The 12,500-nt window shown below is 41.3% G+C and overlaps 1 protein-coding gene across 8 annotated transcripts in view; it reads left to right on the top strand.

Moving 5' to 3' along the window:
• LOC143036894 (adenylate cyclase type 2-like) overlaps window positions 1–12,500 on the top strand; it is a gene marked incomplete at its 3' end in the record, with an annotated part of 150,412 nt that overhangs the window by 114,515 nt on the left and 23,397 nt on the right. For 6 of the 8 annotated variants that reach the window (XM_076204824.1, XM_076204829.1, XM_076204827.1 and 3 more), the window contains 4 exon segments: window positions 7,686–8,031; window positions 8,776–8,913; window positions 9,875–10,108; window positions 11,724–11,876. In XM_076204824.1, coding sequence (XP_076060939.1) covers window positions 7,686–8,031; window positions 8,776–8,913; window positions 9,875–10,108; window positions 11,724–11,876 — 871 coding nt within the window. 8 annotated transcript variants of the gene reach the window in all.

Consider the following 12,500-nt stretch of genomic DNA (forward strand, 5'->3'; position numbering starts at 1 on the left):
TTATCATTGTTATCACTTTTATCGTCATAATTAATAAAAAAAATTATTTCTTGGTTATTAGTATTATTATTATTATTATTATTATTATTATTATTATTATTATTATTATTATTACTTTTATTTTATTGTTATTATTTTCATTATTATTATTATTACTTCTACTGTATTGTTATTATCATTTTTGTTATTATTGTTAATATTATTATTTAAATATTTATCTTCATTGGTATCATTACTATTGTTACATTTTCTATTAATAATTTCTTTGTTATTAGTGTTATCATATTTGATTGTAAAAATTTCTTCATTGTTACGTTAGCCACAATGTGATGTTCACATTTGTCACCAACTATGGTAACTCGGGGAGGTGGTGAGGTCCACCCCATGTATATAATGCCCACAGCCCGTTTGTACACATATTCCTTTGAAAAAGCATACCTGCGAAACTAGTCAGGAATAAACTCAAGACTAAGACTCCTGTGTTTCCTATTCCGCTTACATCAACCTGTCAGAATGTCTCAATATATATATATATATATATATATATATATATATATATATATATACATATGCAAAATAACCACAAGAGAAGAGAAACTTGTAGCTAGTAAGTACTTTCGTATATTATAAGAAAGTACTTACTGTCTACAAGTTTTTCTTCTCCTGTGGTTAATTTTGCTTTCCCGTATCACGGTGATGTGATTGCTTGCATATGTATATATATATATATATATATATATATATATATATATATATGTATATATATGTGTGTATATATATATGTATATATGTGTATATATATACATATTTATATGTATATATATATATATATACATATATATATATATATATATATATATATACAGTATATATATGGAGCGAGAACACTATATTCCTGACGTTTCGACTACAAGCCTTCTTCAGCGTGACAGACAATGTATGTATACAGTATATATACTCTCCTTACGGGTCATCCAGCTGGACGTCTCAGAATGTCGCATGCTGACACGTCCAGCCGGATAAGCCGTAAGGAGAGTATATATACTGTATACATACGTTGTCTGTCACTCTGAAGAAGACTTGTAGTCGAAACGGCAGGAATATAGTGTTCTCGCTCTAACCCGCGGTTCTCTACTACTTTTTCCACTCATCTGTCTTACCTTCATAACAATATATACATATATATTTATATATGTGTGTGTTTATATATATATATTTATATATATGTGTAAATACATATATACATATATATATATGTATATATATATATATATATGTATATGCATATATAAATATATGTATGTATATATGTAAATATTTTCCATATACATATGTATGTGCATACATGTATAAATATACAAAGAATCAGACCCACAGAGTGACCAGGCACTCAGTAGTAAAGTTTCTTTTCATTCAAACCCGCCGGGAAGATAACAGGGAAATCTACAATTGAGTGATTGAGGTAGGAGGGGAGGGGATGGGTGAGGGGCTTGGGGGAGGGACGGAGGGGATGGCGATCTGGAGAGTTGGATATATCCGGGGTGGGGGGAGGGGGACGGGGGGGGGGAGAAGGCCGCCTCTCCGGTCCTAAGTTGGTCGCCGGGACCGGGGAGTCCGCTGGCCTCGATGCCGAGCCGGAGTGCTCCGGTCCTCCCAAGCGCTTTCCGGCTCCCTTTGCCCTAGTTACCCCAAATATCTCTGCCTTTCCCCCCCGCCCCCGTCTCTCCCATCACGCTACATTAACTCAGTCTACCTGCGCCTGAATGCGAGGCAGATTCTGCTCCGAATTATGGTGATACTGAATGAGAACTTGATTTGTTTGGACAGGATTTAGCCCTTCAGGTCCGAAGAGAAGTTTGCGTCGTTTGAGTGAAGTTGCCTGGCTCCGTCGCCGCTGCGACACGCAAGTGGGGAACCATGGCTGCCGATATAAAGGTCGCGTCCATGACCAGTTTTGGAACAGATAAAAACGGGTCAGAAATATTAAAGGAAAAAGGAAGAAGAATGACCGTCAGAGAAAAAAAGACAAAGCTAGAAAGCATGAGGAGTAAAAGAGAGATAGACGGATACATATATTATATTATATTATATTATACTTCATTATATTATATCATATCATATATATATATATATGTATATATATATACATATATATATATATATATATATATATATATTTATATATATACATTTATATATATGTGTGTGTGTGTGTGTGTGTGTGTGTGTGTGTGTGTGTGTGTGTGTGTGTGTGTGTGTGTGTGTGTATTCCTTGTAATTCTATGAAACAAAATATTTTATCAATTCAACTATCTCTTCGTGTAGAACATTATATGTTAAGCACAAAGAGTGGGGTGCGTCCAATAGTGTTATATACATACATATACCAAGGGCTTTTTCCCCCTTATAGGAGGTAGCCAAAAACAAAGGCATAAAATCCACTCCCACTCGTTCCATCCCCACATACTCCACTCCCATTCACCCCCTCTCCCTCTCTCATATCTTAGCTCCTCCTTAATGACGGGTCATCCCTGTATCTCGCCCACTGCCCTGGGTCAGAAGCTGTGTAGCAAGACACAACACATCCACAGCAAGGCCGCTTCATTTAATCGGCGACCCCTCCCCTCTCCGTCCCCTCAAGCAGAAAAAGAGAAGACGGAGAGAAATCCCTTCGGGCTGCGTCAAAATATCATTCACACATACTCCCTCACCCCCCCATCCCCCACCCATTCCCTTCCATGCATCGCAGCAGCATCCATACACAATCATTCTCCACTCACCCCTATCTTTTGTCTACTCCCTTCCTACCTCAACAGACATTCCCCTTTTTCCCAATCCCCCTTTTACCCTATCCATCCATCTCGTCCTTGGTCACCCCCTCATGTTCACTCTTTTCACCTCTGCCTTCTACACCTCTTTTACTAATCTTTCTTCACTTATTCTTTCCATGTTTCCAAACCATCCCAATACCCTTTCATCAACCCTATCTCCCAACTCCCTTTCCACCCCTATTCTCCTCCTCACCTCCTCATTTCTCACTCTGTTCAGCCTAGTAACTCTTACTATACTTCTCAGGCATTTCATCTCAAACATATTTAATATTTTCCTCTCTTCCTCTCTTATGTTTCATGTTTCTGCCCCATATAGTGATGTCGGCACAATCACTCCTTCACAATCTCCTCTTAGCATCCATTCCCAAATGTCTATTTCTCATTACACTTTTTAATCCCTCAAGGCATTTACATGTTTCTCTCAGTCAACATTCTACCTCCACCTCTACTCCTCCCTTTCTCGCCACATTCGTACCCAAGTATCTCAAGCTATCTACTTCCTCCAGTCTCTCTCCCTTAATACTCACTTCCAATTTCCTGCCATATTCTCCCCTTGTACATCTCATCACCTTACTTTTACCCACATTTATCGTTAAATTCCTTCTTTCGCACACCTTCCCAACCTCCGTCACTAACTTCCTTATTCTCTCCACTGATCCTGCTACAAGTGCAGTGTCGTCAGCAAATATCAACTGGCTTATCTCCCATTTTTCTTAATTTTCTTTAACCATCTACAGTCCCCGTCCTATTACCCTTGCATTTACCTCTCGCATTACCCCATCCATGTATAAATAGCACAGCCAAGCCGGCATAACACATCCCTGGCGAAGTCCCACCTTTACCTCAGACCACTCACTCCATTTCTAATTCTAACTCAGGCTCTACTACTCTCGTAAAAACGCTTAAATGCTCTTAACAGCTTTCCTCCTATCCCATATATTTGCAATACCTCCCACAGTGCCTTCCTGTCTACCCTGTCATAAGCCTTTTCCAAATCCATAATGGCCCCAAAAAATCCTTACTTTTTCCTAAAGCTTTCTCACATATCTGCCTTACCACAAAAATCTGATCCACGTAACCCCTACCTGTCCTAAACCCACACTGTTCCTCTCCTAGTTCTCTCAATCAAAACCTTCCCATAAGCCTTCCCAACTATACACTCAACAAACTGATCCCTCTGAAACTACTACACTCACATTTGTCCCTTTTTTCCTTGCTAATTGGAACTATACAGTCATTCCTCCAGTCCTCCGGTACTCTACCCTCTTTTAGACAATGTATGGACTGAAATAATGTTTTATTTAATAGTACAAAAAACTTAATTAAACTCTAAACCAGTATATTGTACACGCGAAAATTATACAAAGAAGCAGAGCTGGGCGCGTTCCTCGATTTTGGGTAGTGCATTAGCATTCCTGCGTTCCTCCGACCGCGGTTAGTGCGTTCCTGGAATAGCGTTCCTAATTTTTTTTTCGCTCGGTACTTTCCTGCGTTCTTGCATTAGCGCTCCCAAACTATTAAAGAGTCCCTCAAAAAAAGTAGTGCGTTCCTCAAAAAACTTGAAAAAAGTATAAAAAAAAATACGTTCCTCAAAATCACTACTGTGCGCATCAAAAGAACTATTCCGCAACTCAAAAATAAAACAAAATACAAGGTCAATAATACATCAGAGCTTCATACATTAAAATATAAGTATATTTCAGACAACTAAACAGCTAGACAAGTTACAAATTTTTTTTAAGTTCTTAAAGAATTAAAATAACTACTCCTCCTACTCCACTCCTTTCTCCTCCTTGTCCTCCTCCTGCATCTCCTTGTACCCTCACAAACAGAGGGGGGTGGGGTGGGGTGCTGGGGGTGCCCGAGCACCTGCCCCTTTGCCCTGTGCCCCAAAAGTGCCCTTCACAAAAATATATAGAAATGAATGAAAAATTATTTCTCACAGGCTTTTTCCATTTTCTTACCATTCAGAAATCATAATGTGGAAAATGGTGTTGCACCCTACCGGATAGTTGCCAAATACGAATAATACAAAAGAGTGAAGTGCCCAATTTCCTGCCCAAAGCACCTGCCCCTTGCAATGTCTGTGCATGTTGCCCCTCACAAACACCAGCTGTTCAAAATTAAATGTTGCTCCGGCCGGACCTTTTTGCCGGCAAGATGTCTCCCGCCTAAACGTAAACAACTAAAGGTTTGCTGCAACTATTCTAATTTACAATTTCCTTCAAGTAGTCCTGAAAGCCAAATACTTCCAAGCAAAGCTACTCCGCGTAAGACTCCCTCTTTTTATCTACATGTGTGATGATCCTTTCTTACACATATTTATCTGTATTTACTTGTAGTCTTAGGCTCGTTTCACACGTATCGACTTTTCGCCGTGCGTCGTCCACGACACGACGTTATGATCTCAAATAACCATAGGTGTCCATGGACGCTTTCACACGTGGTCGTGACGTGTGAAAGCTTCCATAGGCACCCATGGCTATGTTATTTGAGAGCACGACGTCGTGTCGTGGACGGCGCACGGCGAAAAGTCGATACGTGCGAAACGAGCTTTCGTTTCGTTCATCGTTCTGAACCGAAACATTTCTTGTACATTCATTACTTTAGGTTTTATTTTCCGGGTGAATTCATTCATGCGATAAACTTTTAATTTTTGAGTATTTGGCGTATATTTCCTTTGTGTGTAATGCACTGTCAGCTTCTTCATATAGATTAAATTGAATCAATGGTGTATCCTCTAGAGCAGCGTTTCTTAAGCAGGGTTCCCCGGAACCCTAAGGTTCCGCAAAAGGTCCCTAAGGGTTCCGCGAGAACAAGTGAGATAAGCTAATACATTTTTAATTTTAATTTTTTATTTAATTTCATATACGTAATATAATCAAACAAGCAGGACATATTCTTGGTTATTGTAATAATGTAATATAGACATTATCCTATCTAACCTATTATTACGATGAAAATAAAATGAGAAAGATATGGTATATGTTTTTGTTTTTATTTTGTTTTTTGCGCAGGGGTTCCTTGAGACGTGCAATTTATTTTCAAGATTACGCAAGGGTAAAAAGGTTGAGAAACGCTGTTGTAGAAGCTTATTTGTAGAGGTTCCCCTTGGCTGAATAAAATCGTATAGCGGGAGTTAGGAAAAAGTAAGAAAAAAAAAAAAAAAAAAAAAGGGGGAAGGGCAGGGCTTTTGGCAACTGTGTTGGTTAAAAGGAAAAGCGTCCGAGGAGGAAGTATTTACTCATGAATTTGGACAGACGCCCAGGTGCCTCTTGAAGGTAAAGGAAAACAGACCTTTCTTGGGAAAATCGTTTGCGTTCGAATTCGGAAGAAGAGGAAATAATCCAAAGAAGAAACAACTCTGCGTATTTCCTGGAGATTTCCTTTAAGGGACTTTCACTGGCCCTCGGCCTCCTCGCCTCTTCTTCCTCCCCCTTTTCCTGCCCCTAAGAACCCGGGTCCTAAGCCGAGACCCACGGGTTTTATTGGGATTTGTGTATATCAGCGCCGACAGCAACAAAGGCGTATTTCCTGGTTCATCCAGCTGTTAATCTTGCAAAAAGGAAAAAGAAAGGAGAAAATACACAATACACACGCACACACACACACACACACACCGAGCGACATATATAGATTTAGAGAATAAACGACAAATGAGAATTTGGGTTGTAGTTGTAAAACGAAGATGTAATCGGAATAGATTTTACTCTTACGTTACGACCAACTTAGTCTTCTTCGGACGATTGTATATAGAAGGTTTTATGTCACATTTTATATCATTCCTGAGGTGCCTTTCGGTTAGGTCACAGCGCCCGGGCGATGGGCAATTGTCCGGTGTCTCAGCGACTCTAGTATAAAGACACTTGCCACCTTTGATAAGCAGACAAATCCCTCTCTTCCATTAGTGTTTACATTGACGTTTATATACGCAGCCTCAATCGAAGACAAAAAATTGGCAGATACATCCATGACATACATAATCAGGGGAAATGTGTATCATAGGGTAAGTAGGCTTAAACCCCAATTAATGACTGATAATGCGACTTCTGAATATAACGATATCACTTTTTATGGTAAAGCAACTCAAACCACAGACCCAAAACGAATACCTCGGTCTAAATTCTTAGACCAGCGCCGCAGTCCAAGTGCCCACGACATAGCCGTGGCGGTTAAGCCGGCGCTTGTATATATATATATGTATATATATATATATATATATATATATATATATATATATATATATATATATATATATATATATTGACCCTTTCTTAAATATCATGTCGAAGGAAATTCCAAGACAAGATATACAACAGGGAATAATCGCTGACCGACTTCGACGAAAAAATCCCGCGCGACATTTACGTCACACAAGATTAGTCGAACAAAACAAAGACGCATCGCCTTTCAAAAATCCAAACCTCTGCACTTATGTAGCGCTGTATCAACATGGCGATATGTCTTTACATATATTTTTTCTTGACAATGCTAAACGATTTCAAGTCTTTCCCAGAGGGATGAGTTAAAAGCATGCACACATATTGCATTTATATGGTATATGCAAAACAAATCACTAAACACACGTGATAACAATACTTGGAGAAACCACTTGCAAAGTAAATGAAAAGAATAGTAAGCGTTTTCGTCTATTCAAGACATCATCAGACTTCTTTGTGCCCTGATGATGTCTTGAATTACGAAAACGTTTGGTATTCATTTCTTTTATTTTCCAAGTGGTTTCTGCAATTATATAGTATATGTAGGATGGCAATTATTTCCACACGTTCCTGCTGAAACCACCGAAGAAAAACCGGATTTCATTAGTACTGATTTCAGACTCTTCTGCTTCAGGGGCCATGAAAAGTCAGTGCGTCCGTCCCGGTCCCTGGTCTGCCGAAGCAGCTCGGTGACCTCTGCCCCAGGAGTGACGTGGAACCCTCACTTCGGCAGCGAGAAGGAGCGCAAGAGCTCCCTCCTGCAGCGGTTCTTCAGAGGCAGCTTCCCGTCCTTGGTGAACCCCGTCGACGACCAGAACAAGAGGGCGTCGGTTGAGTGGCGAAGGCCCCTGGAGGCCATGGCCCGGAACTCTCTCACCCACATCACCAACGGCAGGAAGTTCTCCACAACTTCAGCTTTCATCCATGAGCCTCTCTCCGCAAATACGGACGACAGGAACTGGTCATGGAGCTACTTAAGGGTACGTATCAGCTCTTCGATTCTCTGTTGACTTCTTCGTTGTAATGACGCATTGTAGGGTTCTTACATTATCTTCTTATGTTTCCCATTGCTGTTCTTTGGCCTCGTGGAGACCAAACCAATTGGTGACCACACTTCCCCGCAGGCTGAGCCCTAACGCCTTTGGTGATGTCCTTATGTAATGACTGCTCTCCGATTCCTTCCCGTTCCTGTCTTTGACTCTTACAATACCACCATCACCGTCATCCTACCCCCCACGAAGTGGAAAGTGAGAAACCCCAGTAGGGCAAGCCCTGTCAATTGTGGAAAGCCGGTTTTTTTTTTTTTTTTTTTTTTTTTTTTTTTAGAAACCGAGTTCAGTCCGGCCAGACAGACTGTTTCAGTTTGCGGTTACGGGAGACTTACAATAGAGACCACATGTATTTCTACATCATTGTTAATCACTATAATTTTTTAGTGTAACTGTTGCTTTACTTGATACCTCTAGAAGATTGACCATTATAACAAAAAGAAACAGTTTATGGAAAAAGACATATTAGTGCTTTATATCAAGAATTTTTTTCGTGTAAGACCTTCAGATCATGAAACTTCCAAGTGTAGGCCCTATGTTCTCTCGCATTCTCCTTCATTCTTATGTTTTTATGTTCATAATCCACGACATCAGTTTTGAGTATTTTGAGTATCGAGTGACTGGCGAATTTGAACAGTGTTTGATTGTCTTTTTCCTGCCTCTAATCACTTTCAGGAGCGATTTCGTATTAAGGACTTGGAGCAGCTCTTCGACCGCTATCAGCAACGCCTCCAGCATGCTATGCTCGTCGTGTACCTGCTCTTCCAAATCTTCCTTTCACTCCTGAATGTCATCCTCATTTGCGCCATCGAGGTGAGTGTCCTCTTGTCAGTCACTTTGCAAGGAAGTCATTTCTAAAAGGGTTTCAGTAGTGATGGTAGATTATCTTATTTCTGAATCGAGATCATTGGAATTTCTCTGTATTAAGAAAAGAATTGAGTGTCTGGTTTTGGTCAAAGTAGGCGTAGTGAAAGGAAAAACGGGTCACTTTTTCTGTGTCCGATGAGAAAGAAAATTAATGTACTATTCTATATACTACCGAGGTAAAAGCCTATATTTACACTGAATTATAATGCGTTGTAAAGAAGTATGTTGACAGGGAATCTCTTAGTAGATGAAGAAGCCAAATACAAAAAAAAAAAAAAGAAAAAACGAAGATACATATGTCGGTCAGGTATCTGCATTGTACCTAACTTCACGGTTCTCAACCTACTTTCACATATACTCCGTGCTTATGAATTGCTAATCTGTAACCTCCTGGAGGTGACTTCAACACTAAATCTAATCGTTTTGCATCCACTAACTGCTAGTGTCCATTCACTCCGTATTTATGAATTGCTATTCTTGAATCTCCTGGGGGTGACTTTAACACTAAATCTAATCGTTTTACATCCACTAACTGCTAGAGGCCATGCACCTCGTATTTATGAATTTCTATTTTTTTTTTTTTTTTAAATCTCCTGGGGATGATTTCAATACTAATTTTTCATTCACTAACTACTAGTGGCCATTCACTCCGTATTTATGAATCACTATTTTTTAATCTTCTGGAGATGACTTCAACATTAATTTTGATAGTTTTACATCCACTAACTGATAGTAGATTTCAAATTGGTATATAAATTCCCTTTTCTTCTTCTTCTTCCTCTTCTTCTTCGTCTTCTTCTTCGAAAAACGGGCATTTTAATGTTGTATTCCTTTACCGTTCTTTGAAAAAAAAATCAAGGCGTCATACTTCTGATAACCCAAATCACAATACTTCTCCTGTCGGCAGCCTTCCGACTTCGACCGGATACTTCCCGAACTGGTGGGTCACGTCTCCGTTCTCGTCGTGATGTCGGTCCTCCTGTGCTACGTATACGACGAAAAGACCTTCAGACAATTCCCTAAGCTCCACCCCGCCATATCGGCCATCATCCTCGCCACGCTCTTCACCTCAGACTTGGCACTCACATTCTACTTCACCTCCGAGAGCGACGTCACGCAGGGCATGGACGTTGAGGTTAAGGTAGGTCAAGAAGACCAAGAAAGGTTGATCAAGACGACGACGATGACACCGAGGTCGTCATTTCGTGGATTGGCTTCGGTTGGGTTGATCTAAGTTTGGTTCGGTTAGATTGATCTATTGTAGGTTAAGGCAGGTTAGGGAAAGTTAGGTTAGGTTATGTTAGGTTTGGTTTGGCTAGGCTCGGTTTGTTTTGGATAGGCTAGGTTAGATTTGTTTAGGTTAATCTAGGTTAGGTTAGGTCAGGTTTGGATAGGTTAGGTTTGGTTAGGTTAATCTAGGTTAGGTTAGGTTTGGATAGGTTAGGTTTGGTTAGGTTAATCTAGGTTAAGTTAGGTTGGGTCAGGGTAAGTTAGGCTACGTTAGGTTAGGTTACGTTATATTACGTTACGTTAGGTTGGATTTAGTTAAGTTTGGCTAAATTAGATTAAATTGGGTTAAGTAAACTTTGTTTGGGTTAGGATAACTTAGGTTACGTTAGTTTAATCCAGGTTAGGTTAAGATAGGATAAGTATCGACATATATTGACTCCGGTTTAGAAAATACCGCCATACAGCGGCGATACAGATCGAATATGAAGTATTATTTACATAAGGTTGTCTGAATTGGCTATATTTTCGTCTTAATTGGCCGCCATAACTTTTTCACCTTTAGCCTGGCCTTCGTGAGTAGCGTCAGGGCTCAAGGGAAGTAGTTTAGTTCAAACCCTTCAGACATTGAGATTTCCCCCAGGGCCAGGTGCGTTTTGTTGTTGACTACAACCAATGATGCTGCATCCTTCAGTGTCCTTCGTCGATTGGAGGACAAAGACGGGTCGGCCCCCACGATACGCTGATGCTCGCGTCCCTGGTTGGACCAGGAGGCCTCGGCCGGGCGAAAAATGTCCAGCCCTTTCTTATCTTAACAGTAATATCATGAGGAATCCTCGTGAGCACGTGCGTTCGTTTGTGTGTATGCGCACGTGTGAATAGTTATGTGTTTGAATATGTGTACAATTATTTGGGTGTGTGTACGTGTGTGTGTGTGTGTGTGTGTGTGTGTGTGTGTGTGTGTGTGTGTGTGTGTGTGTGTGTGTGTGTGTGTGTGTGTGTGTGTGTGTGTGTGTGTGTGTGTGTGTGTGTGCGTGTGTGTGTGTGTGTGTGTGTGTGTGTGTGTGTGTGTGTGTGTGTGTGTGTGTGTGTGTGTGTGTGTGTGTGTGTGTGTGTGTGTGTGTGTGCGTGTGTTCGCGCCCACGTGGACGGGGCGTGGGAGGAATTCTAAGTATACGATTGTAATTTTTGTGATTGAGCGTCTGGGTGTTCATACCCAAGGCCATACAAGATTTTGAAGTCTTATGGCGGTATTATGTGTGTGTGTGTGTGTGTGTGTGTGTGTGTGTGTGTGTGTGTGTGTGTGTGTGTGTGTGTGTGTGTGTGTGTGTGTGTGTGTGTGTGCGTGCGTGCGTGCACCATGTAAATGATGGGTCATGTCTGTGCCCCTTCACATTGCTCGGGTCAAAGGGAATATACCTTCCCCAGAAGAGATCGAAAACCGCATTTCTTTTCTTCAAGGTTCGCGTTGATGTCACCCGAAGACCCTCCCTCCACATTCACTTCATTCTCCTTCCTTTCCTTCACAGATGGGGAACATCGTGTACACAGTCCTCGTGGTGTACTTGTTCTTGCCGATCTCGAGGAAGCTGGAGGCGGTGATCCTGGGCACCCTGCTGAGCGTCATCCACGTGGCCCTCATGGGCTTCCTCGTCTACCACAGCGCCAGACTTCCCGAAAAGGTTCGAAGTTTTGTTCCCTTTCGTTGACTGTTCGCCATGGCAAGGGTTTGTTATACGTGTTATCATGCTAATGCGCGCGCAAACACACACACACACACACACACACACACACACACACACACACACACACACACACACACACACACACACACACACACACACACGGCTCGGTGGCGGATTGGTAAAGCACTGGCCTCACAAGCCAGAGAACCGGGGTTCGATTCCCCGGCCGGGCGGAGATAAGTTGGGTTTGTCTCCTTTCACGTGTAACCCCTGTTCACCTAGCAGTGAGTAGGTACGGGACGTTAGTCAAGGAGTTGTGACCTTGCTGTCCCGGTGTGTGGTGTGTGAGTGGTCTCAGACCTACCCAGAGATCGGCAAATAATGAGCTCTGAGCTCACTGCCGTAGGGTGGTGTCTGGCTGTCTCGACAGAGACTGCAGCAGATCCGAGGTGAATACACACACACACACACACACACATACACACACATGGAACAAATTGAAAGAGAAAACAGTGAGTGCTAAAACTATACATGATTTTAAGAAAGAATTGAATGCGGAAAGATACAATTGCGGGTCATACGAGCATAGCTCTTCTCCCGCAAAATACAACTAGGTAAACA

Source organism: Oratosquilla oratoria, chromosome 21 (genome assembly GCF_046742065.1).
Source record: "Oratosquilla oratoria isolate Oo_2021 chromosome 21, ASM4674206v1, whole genome shotgun sequence".
Taxonomy (NCBI): domain Eukaryota; kingdom Metazoa; phylum Arthropoda; class Malacostraca; order Stomatopoda; family Squillidae; genus Oratosquilla; species Oratosquilla oratoria.